General features: G+C 44.9%; 1 protein-coding gene across 9 annotated transcripts in view; it reads left to right on the forward strand.

The window, feature by feature from the left end:
* LRRTM4 (leucine rich repeat transmembrane neuronal 4) overlaps window positions 1-16,572 on the forward strand; it is a 489,302-nt gene that overhangs the window by 271,570 nt on the left and 201,160 nt on the right. For all 9 annotated transcript variants that reach the window (XR_010608126.1, XR_010608125.1, XR_010608127.1 and 6 more), the window contains one exon: window positions 1,386-2,932. Coding sequence is in view for 1 of the 9 variants with exons in the window: in XM_065659276.1 (XP_065515348.1) it covers window positions 1,386-2,932 (1,547 nt within the window). In the remaining 8 variants the exon portion in view is untranslated. The remainder of the gene's footprint in view (window positions 1-1,385; window positions 2,933-16,572) is intronic.

A 16,572-nucleotide genomic window follows, 5' to 3' on the forward strand; every position in this document is an offset into this window, starting at 1 on the left:
ATTAAAGTGAAAGTCATATAAATAGACGTATCATATATGACTGTGACATAGTCAGGGGCATTTTAGATCAAGAATTATCTTGCAGAATGCCCCTTGGCTTCAAATGGGATTAAATAACTGCAGCACAGGGGTGCTTTTGTGTGTGTGACAAATAATAAAGTAGTTATTTCTTGATAAGAAACCACCCTTAAAATATTTCCTGTTAGAGGAATGCATTTCAGTCTTAGCGAGGCTGCAACTCTGGACAGAGGCACCAGTCCTAAAATCATCACAGGCGAAGGCGAGCGTGCGAATGGATGTTGGGTGTTCTGACAACCCCTCCACCTCCTTTCCTCCTTATTCCAAGAATGGGGGAAATGTGCCTGTCCTCACGTACCAGCGTTGCTCCTGTGTGATAAATGTGACATCTCAAATGCAGTCTTTACATCAGTAGAGCTGGGGAAGAGAGAGGGGACTTGAAATAGGAATATACCCCTTTAAACTTTCCGTGCTTTGCTGCTCTGAAGCAGCGTTATTTGTGTTTCATAGAGTATATAATGAATATACAAAATAAAAAATGCTTAGGTATTCACAGCTACATGTAGACAACTTGAAATGAATATGTGTTAAAGCTATGATTCGTTTGATAGAAATGTCTTCTACAATGCTTCTGATATTGGGGTCCCATACTAGCATTCCATGGTTTACTTCTCGGTATGGTAGAACTTCTGTTTCTGTGCATCTGTTTATGTATTTTAGGTACATAAAAATGATGAGTAACCTCCTTAAAGCTACTCTTACAAACAAATGACCCAGTGCAAAAAGGAAAGCCTTTACTTAGAGTCTAATTTTACAATAAATATACATTTAAAAGATGGATCAAACTTCCTGATGAGTAGATTTCTCACTTTTTGCTGTAATTTTTGGAGGCATTGGACTATAAGCTGATTTTATGAAGGAACACATTTAGCAGCATATAAAGACCAGCAGCTTTGGTTCATTTCCTTTCCAGCACTATGGAGCATTCAGCACAGTGACTTGACAAATATGTTTATTGTTAAAACCTCAGCATCTAGCGGTAAAGATATACCAGCTACATTGAGAGATGATGTACAGGAGGAAAATGAATAGAGAACAGGCTCTAAGGGTCCTTCTAAAGCATCATAAATCACACAAAAGTAATTGAATAACAAGAGTAGTACTGGGGACGGTGAGATGGCAAGCCAGAAACTCAAAAAGGACAGGCATTTACGCAACAAAAGCTCAAGACAGGAGGCAAACAGGTTGTCTTCCAAATCCACTGCCTCACTAATGTTTTATTAGAAACCCCACTGACGTCTGTAATCTGTTGGTAATTTCTTTTAATAGCTTTACAATGCACATTTGTTTTCTTTTTAATATTGTAGGTTTCCATTTAATTAAGCAGCTGAGAGGCATGAGTGTGGTGTTAGTGCTGCTTCCTACCGTGCTGCTTGTGATGCTCGCAGGGGCTCAGCGAGCTTGCCCCAAGAACTGCAGATGTGATGGCAAGATCGTGTACTGCGAGTCCCATGCATTCAGAGACATCCCTCAGAACATTTCTGGAGGGTCTCAAGGCTTATCCTTACGGTACAACAGCATCCAGAAGCTGAAATCAAATCAGTTTGCGGGCCTCAATCAGCTCATATGGCTTTATCTTGACCATAATTACATCAGCTCCGTGGATGAGGATGCGTTTCAGGGCATCCGCAGGCTGAAGGAATTAATTCTGAGCTCCAACAAAATCACCCATCTGCACAACAAAACGTTCCACCCAGTCCCCAACCTCCGCAACCTGGACCTGTCCTACAACAAGTTGCAGGTGTTGCAGTCTGAGCAGTTCAAGGGCCTCCGGAAACTCCTGATCCTGCATTTGCGGTCCAACTCGCTGAAAACCGTTCCCATCCGAGTGTTCCAGGACTGCCGGAACCTGGACTTCCTGGATTTGGGCTACAACCGCCTGCGGAGCTTATCCCGTAACGCTTTCGCTGGCCTTTTGAAGTTGACAGAGCTCCACTTGGAGCACAACCAGTTTTCTAAGATCAATTTTGCCCACTTCCCACGCCTCTTCAACCTCCGCTCCATTTATTTGCAGTGGAATCGGATCCGCTCTATTAGCCAAGGGTTAACTTGGACTTGGAGTTCCTTGCACAACTTGGATTTATCAGGAAATGACATTACAGGGGTAGAACCTGGGACCTTCCAGTGCCTCCCCAACCTGCAAAAGCTGAACCTGGATTCCAACAAACTCACCAACATCTCTCAAGAGACCATCAATACGTGGATCTCGCTCATCTCCATCACTCTGTCCGGAAATATGTGGGAATGTACTCGAAGCATTTGCCCTCTGTTTACTTGGCTTAAGAATTTCAAGGGAAATAAGGAAAGCACTATGATATGTGCAGGCCCTAAACATATCCAGGGTGAAAAAGTGAGCGATGCTGTGGAAACATATAATATCTGTGCTGAAATCCAGGTGGTGGTTACTGAAAGATCGTACCAGCCACCCAAAACCCCCCAGAGACCTTTCTTCATTCCCAAACCTACCATTTCCAAACTGGAAAGCAACCAGCCAACATCTATTGTGCCAAGCCCTTCTGCAGAGCTCCCAACACCTGGAGTGGAACCAGAGTACGAGCATGTTTCCTTTCACAAGATCATTGCTGGGAGCGTGGCCCTCTTCCTTTCCGTGGCCATGATTTTGTTGGTTATCTACGTGTCCTGGAAGCGTTATCCAGCCAGCATGAAACAGCTCCAGCAGCACACGCTCATGAAGAGGCGCAGGAAAAAGGCCCGAGAGTCTGAAAGGCAAATGAACTCCCCTTTACAGGAATATTACGTGGACTACAAGCCAACAAACTCTGAGACCATGGATGTATCGGTTAATGGATCTGGGCCCTGCACGTATACCATCTCTGGCTCCAGGGAATGTGAGGTATGAACCATGATCCTCCTAAAACCATTTCAGCTGCTGGGAAGGAGAGGTAAATGTTTGAAGCTCTTGAGGTATCTCTAAACACTAGAAAGTTTAATGAGAATTTGTGCTTTTGGGTTTGCTCAGTGTGAAAGGTTATCTCATTAAATAGCAATGGCCAGGGAAGGGATGGGGATGATACTGAATAATTCAGACTTATCAGTAGAGTAAGTTGAAGTAAATAACTATGACAGAGGAATTTGGAGTGTTATTTTCTCCTTCTTGCACCCATTTTATTAGCAGTGGCCATAAGAGTCCCATTTTTAATGTGTTGGTAGAAACAGAGGAGTTTAAGAACCTCTTCTGTTTTAAAAATGAATCTGAAAACCTCTTTACTCAAAACCCCACCTCAGATCTTGAGGGGTTTATGGCCTAGTTAAAGGCACACCAAAGACTTTCTGCGTGTTCTGTCTGGTTCAGGAGGAAACGTGGGGCCAACAGGACTGCAGCGCAACCTTAGAGGCAGGCACTGGTTTCCTGGAGGAGCAGGAGCATACCTGCTGCCTCACTCGCTCTGCTGAACTGGAGCTTGTCAAGGCCTCGAGGCAAACAGTACATTTGCAAATATCTGGGTCGGGAGAGGGGGATTCTTGTTATTTTTAATTCCATTTTAGTGATGAGTGAAGGCTGAGCTTGAGAAGAGCTCTGCTGGAGTTAATAGCTTCACACGCTTAAGGCCATGTTATGATTTTGAGTCAGCAGCATGGGAAATACAAATAGGAGAAGTTCTCAGTGCTTCTTTTGTCTGCTCTTGAGCTTTGACAAGAGAATACCGTGGGTTTTCATTGCTTTATTGTCAATGACTCTATTAATGTGTATGCAAGAGATGTTTTTACTTGTGAATGCCATTGCTTGCTTATATAGCCGGTAAGGAAGATTTGCACAACTACATCTCAGTACTTGTTGCTTATTCCTGCATGTCATGAGGTATTAGAGGATTGTGGTTGATTTTGCCTCAGTGTTGTGGACATCCTACCTGAGAGTGCTTAATGAAATACATTCATATCCGTTTATGCACATTGGGTTTGTCTCTGGTAGATTCTGACCCCTGTCTCTGACAGTCAGGTAGTGTGAAAGGTCTGTTAAAGATGAGCAGAGCTGGACAGGCTGCAGTTCTGGATCCTGAGCTTTTAAAAGTAGATGGTTTTCCATTCTGACAATAAGATGCCAGTACCAGGACAGGCATCTTTAAGATGTTTCCTGTTTGGCACTGAAATCCCCAGCTAGTTTAGTTTGTGGGCCACAGAACTAAAGGGTAGACAGATATGCTTTGTTTTGGCATTACTTTCTCTGGAGCAGTGTTACCTTCAGAAAAGAAAATGACCTGTCAGACCATTGTCATGTCTGCCAGTACCATGTGAACGAAGGTGTGGGGTTTTTTCTCTGTTAGCAGCAGTAGAAAGTAAGTGATGCTAACTGGGTTAGTTTGCATTTTCACTGGCTGTCACAGGGAGCATTAATTTGACCTGAAGGGCTGTCTCCTCTTCATGCTCAGGTTTAACAATGCTGAAGTTTCATTAGCTTGACTAAACTGCTGTTTAATTTACACCAAGGTGATGTGCAGGCAGCTGAATTTGCACACACAACTGAAAGTCCATTTCATGAAACCATCATCTGTAATGAAATTCAGATCGCGATTGTAGCACACAGAGACAGGGAATGGGTGATGTCGTTTGGGTGACTGAAATTGGGGTAATTTGGGCTATGGCAGATAGATGAAGAGCTGAAGAAGGCTTATAACAGAAGGTCAGTGTGGTATCATTTCTTCATGTTGACTGTTAGACCCAGCATTAAACACAAGGGGACCCCAGTCTGCCTGCTTTCCAGAACAGCTTTCTTCCACTGCTCTGCTCAGGTGGCATTAAGATCGACTCAAGCTGTTTATTGTGTTGTCTGTGGGATCCTTGGTTAGGTTGTAGATCAGGAAGACTGTACTGCACATGATAGTGCTGTGACTGTACGCTGTGACTGTGCGGTGGCTTGGTATGATTGTTGCAGAAGACTTCAGGCAACAGAACACAGCAGATCATTGAAGGCACATGTAGCAACCATAAGGCCCCCACTGAAATACTGTCTTCAGCTTGGATGTAACATTCTTCGTCTCCATAGCTACAAGGTTCCACTTGTAAAAGGATAGATATGCACTGTACAGTACTTAAAAATGGTGAGAAGAAATAATCTTGTAGTGGCTTCAGCAGTGGAGAGCTTTTATATTTAGGGGAAAAAAAGAAAGTGGAACATGTCATTATTTACTCATTTACCCAGAAGTACATACTTGTAGGAAATAGGAAAAGTGTTATTTTCTAAAGTGGGTCCTAGCTCAGGCCCATCCTCCTGTGGTCTGACTTGTCAGTCACTGGGCTCAGTGCGTTTCTCCCCCTAACAAAGACCATGAATAGCGGAGAAGAGGGTCTGGTTGCTAACACGAGGGAGGCAGGAGGGCTTTCAGGACGCACTGGTTATGACTTTCTTGATTTTCCTTTTCTCAGTGATGTTTTTCAAATGATTGCCTGCTTTCACATGTCTACCCCACACATTCTGTAAGCAGCCAAGGTGTCCAAAATGGTGTGTCTTTCAGAGGAGAATTACTGGCTTAGCTCCATTTTAACCTGGGAAGGATGCCTGAGCATACTCTGTTGTTGGCAGTTGGGTGATAATGAATGGCTCCTGAGTGGGGCCTTAGAATGTGTGAGCATGGCTAGTGCATTCACAGGGGTGATTTGGGGTTTAGAGGTATCCAGCTTATCTCATTCATGAACAAAGATGCTGCGAGGGCTGGAGCAGCTCTGCTCTGGAGCCAGGCTGAGAGAGCTGGGCTGGGGCAGCCTGGAGAAGAGAAGGTTCCTTACGGGAAGACCTGAGAGCAGCTCCAGTGCTTAAAGGGGCTGCAGGAAACCCGGAGAGGGGCTTGGGACAAGGGCCTGTAGGGACAGGCCAAGGGGAATGGCTTGAACCTGCCCGAGGGGGGACTGAGCTGAGCTCTTAGGCAGAAGCTCTTCCCTGTGAGGGTGCTGAGGCGCTGGCACAGGGTGCCCAGAGAAGCTGTGGCTGCCCCATCCCTGGCAGTGCTCAAGGCCAGGTTGGACACAGGGGCTTGGAGCAAGCTGCTCCAGTGGAAGGGGTCCCTGCCCATGGCAGGGGTTAGAGCTGGATGAGCTTTAAGCTCCCTTCCAACCCAAACCAGTCTGGGATTCTATGATAAATCACTTGTTTTCTGTGGCAGAACTGCCCTTGAAGTATCATGCCCAGGTATTTATGCAGGTTCTTCTTTTCCCAGCACTGCACGTGCGAGCAGGGCTGGTGTTTGTGGTTGGTTTAAGCTCTGTGAGGTTTCTAGGGTATAACAAAGGAACACAGGCAGCTGAGAGCTGCCCTGTGTTGGGTCCTTCCACTGCAGCTAAGGGAGTTACAGGTACACTTGGTGTGGCTGCTTTTGCAAGCTTATGCTTCATGAATTATTCCTTGTACTACAGAGACAGCGCCAAAGCCAGGCTTGCTGTAAATGGGAGCAACTCTCTTGGCATCAGTGGGATTATAATCACTGACACCTGGCCTATGGAATTCTATTTAGTCTATTGGCAAGGGTTTGTGAAATAACTGGATGCTGATGAGTTTGGCTCTCGCCATCCAGTTAGCAGACTGCTGCTATCTCATTTTGGTATTTGCTTTGCTTTGTGTATGTGCATCATATTCCCTCTCTCCTTCATATTTATTTGTACATTTGCTGAAGATCTGGGGGCCATAAAAAGCAGTTTCATAAACCAAGCTGTAATATTATGTATTTCATACATACCACACACAAAATAGCTGCATACAGCACACTGGGAAGGTACATGGGGAGAAGGAACATTGGTACAGAAATGTTTCCTTCTTTCTACTGGAAGGTCATTCATCTCCTGTTCCTCAGGCTAGTAGATACAAACCCAACAGCACCCACCAAACAAATGAGCATCTTTTCCCTGTTAACTGAGCACAGTCGCTATGAAACCGTTTGAGGGATGGTTGACACAGACCCTGTGAGGTTACTTCTTACACTTTTCCTTCTCTATATCTCTCCACATCAGCCCACCTCCTCGCAAACAACCCATCTCTGTGGTGATGCTCTTGTGTTTTCCAGCAGTGAACAGTAAAGCAGTTGTCACTTGTATTCAGACATGCTAAATCCATCACACAAAGTTATGTTCATTTTGAATTCTGCTTCCTCCCCTCTTGCCAGTGGGCAGACACAGATTGGGAAGGAATGCAACACATGCAGATGTGGTGGGATGCTGTTGACCTCCTCCTTTTGAGCCTTATTTCAAAGGAAATGTTGACATGCTACTATGTTTGTTATTTAGTTATTAAACACCATGACTGTGGTGTTCTGAACAGATGCAGGAAGGCAAAACCAACATAGTCTCCATCTCCAGACACTGTTTGTCCGAAGCTTCAGTTCTGGAAGGGGCTCATGGTTCTGTAACTCACCTTTGAAGGGCTGCCCAGGGGCTAAGCCTGAGCTCAGGGGATCTTGTGACTTTGTGTGGGAAATCACCCAAGCAGTGATCCTGTTCCCTTTGGTCATCAACCTGATGTTGTTACAAGGAGTATCAGCAAGCACTCCAAGGAGAGGTGTGAGTTCATTACAGCTTGGGGGAATGCAAAAGGAAAGTGATCCCATTACAAAGAGAATATGGGAGGTGAAGCATGAGGGGGCAGCAGGAATTGTCAGTTATTGTCATCACTACAGGCCATAGTGTTGTGGTTTTCTATCCAGTGACTGCTTTGGAACACACTAGGATGGGCATTGTTAATTTGGCTTTCCTATATCTGTCTGTGCTGTGGATCCTTCCCTGCCTTGCTTTCTCCACCTCCCTGGGACTATGGATGGACCTTGAATTCTTGCTTGAGTTGTCAACTGAAGGGTGAATCAATCTAATGAATCTCTGTTGTAAGCTCTCTGGTTGCGTCAGGAGAGTAAGCAGAGCCTGAGCTGATTCTGCTTTTCCTCCTGCGGTATAGCTGGAAAGAATATGTCAGAAGTGGCTCAGAGGTGAAATCTTTTAGGCAGAAGGCCAGAGGGAGGGTTGAGGAGAAGGTGATTTTAGAAATGTCTTCAGGATTAGGACCAAAGGTAGAAATGGGTGTTTATTCCTATTCAGAGCCTTCCTTAGCATTGCGTACTTGTCATTTGCACAGCCTGGTTTGGGTTGGAAGGGACCTTAAAGCTCATCCAGCTCCAGCCCCTGCCACAGGCAGGGACACCTTCTGCTAGAGACCTTCCCTGTGTCCAGCCTGGCCTTGAACACTGCCAGGGATGGGGCAGCCACAGCTTCTCTGGGCACCATGTGCCAGCGCCTCAGCACCCTCACAGGAAAGAGCTGAACTGCATTGCATCCTGGTTACTGCAAGGATACTGTCAATATGCAGGAAGTTGTGCTATAGAAGTACCAGTGATGCAGCAATAAACACGGGGCTGAATTTCCCTGTGCTCAGCACTTGTAAAGTGTGAGACTTCACAAAGATATTCCCCAAATGAGTGGCCGTGTTTCCGGCAGAGCTCTGCCAGCTGTGCATCAGCAGCAATTGAGACACGGGCTGTCAATTGGAAAAGGAAACTGCAGGAGGATGCTGAATGCTTCTCAAAGTCCTTCCTCAGGTGCCTGGGTGCAAATCAGCTTGTCTGAGATCTGCTGTTGCTCTACAGGTGCTGCTGTGACCTTGGAAGTGATTTACTCTGGGATAATGCAGCTAATTCCCTACTTTTGCCACTTCCTAGAGACCTCATGGTTTGAGTTACACACAGTGAGAACTGCTCAAATGGAGAGGATGCTGCATTGTAAAACCTTTGTGCAAGATACTTGTGTTCCTATTGTATTCCTATTGTATTCATTGCTGAGGCCCTATGAAGGATTCTTGCATTGCCAGTGTTGTGACGGGCGCAGTTTGCCATTTCCATCCCTCTTTTCCTTTCTCTCACCTCTTCTGCTTTTGCTCAAACTCTCTGATGTGCTGCCACTATTTTAGGGAGGAGAAAAAAATCAGTTCTACTCCGTTATGTAGCTTGTGCCAGGAGGGAGAAGGCAAAAAGAAATGGCAAAGAAATCTGCTGAACCTGTTCATTTGTGGGTATTTTCCTTTAAAACACGCACACCAAAAAACCCCCAAATCAAACAAAATCTCCAGAACCCCACACCAAAGGGGCAAGCAGTCTTCTTAGTAAGTATCCCACTACCTGAAACGTTCCTAACCCTCCACCAGAATGAACGAGTTGAGCTGATTCTTGATGTTGAACTGTTATCTAAACTCCAAGGGCTGTTCACAGCACAGCGCAATGTGAGCTGGGCTGGGTGCTGGGAATAACCAGAGCTGTGCACGAGTTTACCTTGTTCACACGTACTCCTCTCGGCAGACTGTCTGCTCCGGGTAGAAGAGACCTTCACGTTCCAAAGCCTTTGGGGTGACAGCTGAGGTCTCGGCTGTGCTGGTGTGTTACTCCCATTGCGATGGGACCTGTCGTGTCCAGCAGCTCCCGTGTTTTTCCAGCAGGAGCTGCTGTGTGTATGGAAGTGTGCAGCTCTCTGCTGTCCATGTTGTAAACATTGGGATGTGAAAAATTCCAGGGCGATTTGTGTTTCTAGCACTCCTAAAGTCCTGGAATTTGGTCATTTCAAGGCAGGTATTTTAGGGCTGAGCACAGATGGGCTGCAGCAGTAAACATTTTTGACACTAATCAGCTTTTATCACATCTGCCTGTTGTGCAGCCAGAGGAGCTTAGATTGCCTGTAGATCTGTCCATCTGCACACAAAGATGACTGGATCAGTTCTGAGGGATGTCCAGGGAGTTATCTCCGTTCCTAGCTGCAGCATTCCAGCTTTGTCCGAAGCCAGAGTGTGCAGTGAAGGCATGGCCTGAGAGGGCATTAGGTGATGGGAATATTGCTTCTTGGCCTAGTGAATGTGTTTTGTCTTTGCCTGTTTAAGTCACAAGGAAATCAGAAGCTCTTCCTGGCAGATGTATCCATCGAACTGTTGTCACGGGCACTGGAATGGGAATTGTTCCACCTGCAAGAATGGGGAAGGCAGGAAAGGCCAGAACGTGCTGATCATCTATAATTTCTCACCATCTGGGGTATATTCTGCTACAGCAGGATCTCCAGCTTTGTTTCTTAGCTCATGTATAGCTATATTTATGTGGTTCTTTGGATACATTTGAATGTAGTTGGCTGGAATATGAGAAGCTTGTGGATGCTGGCAAGGCAGAGCCTTTCCTGAAGGCTGAGGCTCTGTCAGTGGGCAGCTTCCAGAACATGACAGGACTTTGTGAGGATGCTGGAACTTCTCTTTGTTGTTTCCTGTTCACTTTTCTTCACAGCACTTAGCATCTGAAGCTCTCCAAACTCGTCAGATAAATAACTTTTCTCCTAATAGTTAATTCCTGTGTCACATACATCACCATCTGAAGCAACAGCTTTTTGCTGTGAAGGCTCCATTCTTTCTCCTGTTCTTTCACCATCACTGTGTTATTCAGTTTCCTCTGGCATACACCACAATAGAAAGAAAAACAATGTTTTGGGGTTTAGCCTATAGGGGGAAACCAGCATGATCAGTTTATGATTATAAACAATGGACCACTGATGCTGTGTGTGTATCAGTGTGTGCTTTGTGTATGTGAAGACCTCAGTGGGAAAGCTGACCTTAATCTTCATTTTGATACTGGATTTTGTGAGTTTTTTGTCATATAAAAATAGTATTTTCTGCCCAAGCATTTCAGCTGCACTGCAGAAGTGTTACATCAGGAGGAAAATCAGATGGTTGTTAAGTCCCTTTGCGTTGCAATCCCCAACTTTGGGCAGAGAACGAAAGAACCATTTTTAAAGCAGAAGGTTCATTATATCTTTTTGTACATAAACTCTGGTCACGTTTCATTTCCATAGATGAAAAGGTAGGTTTTCCCTGTGTGTGATTCCTGTTAATCCAATTAAGAAGTAGCAATACAAAGGGAAAGATGGTTTGACACTGTCCCGCACAACATCCTTGTCTCTAAACTGGAGAGACATCAATTTGATGGAGGGACCACTCAGTGGATAAAGAACTGGCTGGATGGCTGCACACAAAGAGTTGTGGTCAACGGCTCAATGTCCAATTGGAGACCAGTAACGAGTGGTGACTCTCAGGGGTCAGTGTTGGGACTGATCCTATTCAACATCTTTGTTCTTTATTATGAAGGTGGTGAGGCAATGGAACAGGCTGCTCAGGGAAGCTGTGAATGCTCCATCCCTGGCAGTGTTCAAGGCCAGGCTGGATGGAGTCTTGGGTGCCATGGTTTAGTGTGAGGTGTCCTTGCCCAAGGCAGGGGTTTGGAATTGGATGTTCTTAAGGTCCTTTCCAGCCCAAACTATTCTATGGTTCTGTGGTGAGCTCTATGTAAGGGGAGTGTTGTTATTATGACTCTTTGTGTTTGGGTAGTAGCTGACAACTACCAGGTTTAATCACTGTATGAAGGTATGGAAGGAATCATTTGTGCCTGGGGGAATAGGATGCAGCAGGTAGTGTGGACAAGCAGGGAATGGAAAGAGGAGATGGAGACATGAAGAATGATTTCCTTGCAGGAGATGAGCTGACCAGTGAGCACGGCAGTCTGGGTTTTAAGAGCCTGTTTCTTGGGTGACTCCAGCTCTGTACTGTGCAGCGATAAGGCCATCCCATATCCTTTGGTTGCACTGTGCGTAGGTTAGAGCTCACTCCTGGGCATCAAGCCAAAGAACGACTTACTTGGCTTCAGGTTCTCCATGGGAAGGTCAGTCTCTGTGTCTTGCCTGCACTGTCCTGCAACCTCACTTGGCTTTTTCCCAGACTTTTCCAACGCATAGACTTTCTTTGATGAATAGTTCTGAGTTGTGTGGGTTTGCTCATTTTCAAACTCAGTTCTCATTAACAATCAGCTTCTCCTCCTGTGTGATGGCCTCTAAAGCCCCAGATGATTCTTCACTGCTCTCATCTTTCACTAACACATCCATTTGTATTATCTTTGTGCCGTGATGGATGCTTTAAAAGGAACCAACAAGGCCATCAAATTCTTGCCCTGGTTCAGCTAGCATTTGTTAATGTTCTAAATCATCTTGGGCCTGAAACGTGCTCCTTCTGAAATCCAGAACGCTGTGATTGCCCGAAGCCTCTCCATGTGTTAATTAAATCATGGTAATTTCCTTCCTTGAGACTGACAGGTTATAAATAGTGTTTCTCCCCCCTCCTGCAGTGATTTGGGATGAATGACAGGCGAACCAGCTATTGTTTCAACTGTGCATCTGACACTGTCCTTCCCCATCCGACTCCTTTTCTCTGCTGTTACTTGATTGTCCTGAAGTAATCGCCAGTGTCATTCTTAAAGGCTGGTTCATCACTGTTCACATTAAAGATGAGCACAGTGATTTTTCTGGGCCATTATTATCCTTTTAATTTAACAATGTGTATTAAGGAGCCCTGAAGGTCGGGGCAGATGTTCAGTGTCTGTGTATACACACACAAACCTATGGCAGAGAACATAGAACAAATCCTGAGACTAAGACATTATAGTAGTAATTTTATTGCCAACTATAATTTTTAGTAGTAATTTTATTGTCAACTCCCATCCAAGATCTTGTGGAAACAGAAGCCTCGGTGTTCCTCACATCATGTCCCTCTGTTTCTCCCATGGGATAGACCTTTGGTGTAGAGCACTGTGCTGCAGCTGGCAGAAGGCAGTTATTCATCAGATTATACATAGTTTGGAAACCAGCTCTGATTGCAGTTCCCTTCATTCTTAGTGCTCAGAAGGAAAATGTGCTGCAAATATTGAAGTTGACCAAGCATTTGTACAAAGCTCTCCAGCAGCTTTTGATCTGCCCTCGCTTCCGAGCAGCTCTGTCCCATGTGTGAGAGTGAGGTAGCAGTGATGTTAGTGGGAGCATCCTCAGGCCTGCATTATGCATAATCCCATCAGGGAGTTCTGCACTGCTCCCTTTAATGTAGGTCTGCACACTGTTTACAGCTCTGATTTGTGGAAGAACCTAAGGCTAGATCTCAGCCTGCTGCTCTGGATCCTTCTTACTCTTCCAATTACAAAAAGAAACTAGCGCTTGAACTTGTGAGTACAGAGATGTGTCATGCTGGCTAGCATGCTTTAGAGTTAAGTAAGATTCAAAGATATGTAGGGGAGAGCTTCTACAACTCAACCTTTTTTTTCCAAGACTGCGGAATGTCCTTCCTCCCCGTGAATTTGGAAAGCAGGGTGATCCACCAGTCAGCTATGGCCGGAGGCACCATACCTAAAGGTGGTTGACAAGAAAGCTTTAGAGCGGCTTTGGACAAGGGCCTATAGGGACAGGCCAAGGGGAATGGCTTTAGCCTGCTCGAGGGGAGACTGAGCTGAGCTCTTCGGCAGAAGCTCTTCCCTGTGAGGGTGCTGAGGCGCTGGCACAGGGTGCCCAGAGAAGCTGTGGCTGCCCCATCCCTGGCAGTGCTCAAGGCCAGGTTGGACACAGGGGCTTGGAGCAAGCTGCTCCAGTGGAAGGGGTCCCTGCCCGTGGCAGGGGGTTGGAAGTGGAGGAGCTTTAAGGTCCCTTCCAACCCAAACCATTTTATGACTTAGGAACCATTCTAAACTCTGCTGTTAATTTATTGTGTAATGTGGGAGAGATGGTTTCAGTGCAAAGTGTCACACTGCCAAAGGAAAAAGGAAAGCAAGGGCACGGTGACTTTCAGTAGGATTTGAGCACTGAAACCCATCCTTAAATCTTTGAAAATGTCTCTTGCCTCAGTCTTTTCCCTCCCATCTACTTACTGGAGGGTCAGCTGGAGGACTTCCTTTCACTCCCTTCCTACATGGTGGTGAACAGAACAGTGCTGGGGTTGTAGCTACTACTTCAGCAGAAAGAAAGAAGAATTGTCTGGAGCCTTAAGGGACTCCTACTGAGAATGTTTTGTTCGTGGCACAAAAGCCAGTCTGAAGTGGTCTGCTTTGTCTTGGTGTGGTATTAGCACATGCCTATTTAGTCCTTTTAAAACGTCTATACTATATTCACATGCAAGAGAGACTGACTTACAGCTACTCAGGTGCTCCCTTGTCCTGGTAGCAGTAAAATGGCAGGATTTCAATGTAAATTTTGGATCCTTTCCTTTCCCCAACATTATCATTTTCATTCCCAGAGCCTCTAAATCCTATGTTAGGCTTCTGGCTTGAAAAGCCCCATCCATGTCGCATGCGAAATGAAATGGGGAAATGAAGGCTGCTGGTGTGCTCTGCCGTTGGAACACAAACTGCTCAATGCAGAAAGGAACCAACCCACTGGCACTTTTGAATTATTAGAAAGTTTTAATTGAAAAGAAAATCTATGGCTATTTCCTTTGCTGCCTTTTCTTTGTTGAATATATTAAGAGTCCCAGTGGGCACGAAGCTTCCACAATGTGAGGAATTGATTAACCTTTTTCTATTTCTGATTAGCTCCCAAATGTTTATTATATTAGCTTTTGAGAGCAAGGTCTAGACTGTTTTGTTTTGCCACAATAGACAAGGGACTAGAATTAACATGGCTCAGTGAGTTTTCCACATAGGTTATGAGTAAAAGGTAGGTGTAACGTTTTGTATTTCATTACCTCTTATGTCTAATGGAGGCTGGAGGGGGGATATCTTACCCTGGAACCCATAAAAATCAAGTGGAGAAGAAGCACTTAACCATCTGCTTTCCCTTCTTGTATCAAGGGCCACACAACTTCAAAAGTGGCACTGGTTTTAAACCCCATAGTTTTTTTTGACTGCAAAGGGCTTCCAGAGAGTCACTGGAGGACTTGGAGAGGCACCTCCACTTCTCTGATGATTTGTTCCAAAGGTCAATAACCTTCACACTGAAAAGAACTTGTCCAGCTGTTAAATAATTCCTTTCTCCACAATGATATTAAGCTTAATCCGAGAGGATGATGTATCTGGTGTTTGATGTATGGCGGAGGATTGGTCTCAACTACATGGAGTTTGATTGTTTTGCTTGAGATAAACTGCCGTGATGGGGATATGATGGCTCATGGTTTGCTCAGTTAGCTATGTACCCATAGAAAACAGGCTCCCAAAGGAGAGGTATTATTCTAGAATAGGTGTCTTCAAGATCTTCTGTAAATAGCGGGTCTTGGTCATTGAGCTGAGGAATGAAGGTATTTGTCAAAGAGCCCAACTCTGTCTTGTTCTACAGAATTAACAAATGTTCCCATTATAGGTGATTAATTAAAAATCATTGATAGTCCAGGAATCGCACTGGTTTTATTCCTCCCATTAATTTGACATGATAAACTGCTGAAGGTGCATTCAGAGCTGATATCGGAGAGTGTAGTAATTTACCAAACGCTTACTAGAGCTCAGCTCTCCGTTACTTCAGCAGTCAAGGGATACCCAACAAGCCATGCAGGATCAAGCTCCATTTAGAACCATCTTGTAGTACTTCTGAGGTGCTTCTTTCTCCCTGTCTCAATTCATCACACTGTTCTCTCCTTAAAGCACGTGTCTTTCCACCTACCACCTAGCTCTCAGCATTGTCTAAATTACCTATTAAGTACTGTGAGATACTTCTCAATAGCATCTTTCTGCATTGACCTGGAAAGTCAGATTTAGCACCCAGCTTCTTTAGGTGTCTCTTATCCTGGTTTATTGTCTACAGTTGCTGTCATCCTCACAGGCTTTCCTGTTCCTTTCTTCATTAACCATTCCTCTGCTTTTGAAGAGCTACAGATAAAGACTTTGTGTGATGTATCAGATATTCGTATATACTTATCCTGGGGACGGCATGCATTTGAATTGATATATTGTACTTAGTAACTCCATTTTTAGGCACTTGTTTTGTCATTGATGCCCCATCCCTGGCAGTGTTCAAGGTTGGACAGGGCTTGGAGCAAGCTGCTCTAGTGGCAGGGGGTTGGAACTGGATGAGCTTTAAGGCCCCTTCAACCCAAATGGTTCTGGGATTCTGTGATCCTATGAACATTATTGCAGGATTACAAATAGGTTTTGTAAAGATATTTTTTTTTTCCTAGAAGCATCTTTGGTTTTCCAGAAACATCAAATCTTGGGGCTTTGGTATCCTCGTGGAAACTTGAACCTGCCAAATGGAAAAAAACCCCAACTAGCCGTATCCCTAACCCAGGAATTGTCTTTTTCTTTCTTTTCTGTTATCAGGAATGGATGTTTCCTATGGATGCTTTCTGAATAGAAAATGCTGTTTTCACTTAAGAAACAACAGTGACATTTTAGTCCGGGCTGCTAAAGGCAGGAGTTGAAGATGCTGACTTCTTTCTACCTCTTTTCATTGCAGCAGTAGTTAGAATTCCTGTTCATGGTCAAGGTCCTGCTTTGTGATGAGGTATCTTATAGACATGGAACATTGCTATAAAATAAATCCTTACCTGAAAGGGCTTCAGCCCGTCTTTTAGTGTTCACCAGAACAGCATGTTAGATCATCATTGAGCAGAAATACCAGGAAGGAAAACATATTATTCCCTTTGAAAATGTGTCAGGTGAAAAAATGGCAGTGGTTTCTCTTCCTCCCAAGCAAGTGTTCCCTCCCTCCCTCCCTTCAGCAGGGCATTGGCAGAGCTGTTTTCAT

Source organism: Lathamus discolor, chromosome 22 (assembly GCF_037157495.1).
Source record: "Lathamus discolor isolate bLatDis1 chromosome 22, bLatDis1.hap1, whole genome shotgun sequence".
In the NCBI taxonomy this organism is placed as follows: domain Eukaryota; kingdom Metazoa; phylum Chordata; class Aves; order Psittaciformes; family Psittacidae; genus Lathamus; species Lathamus discolor.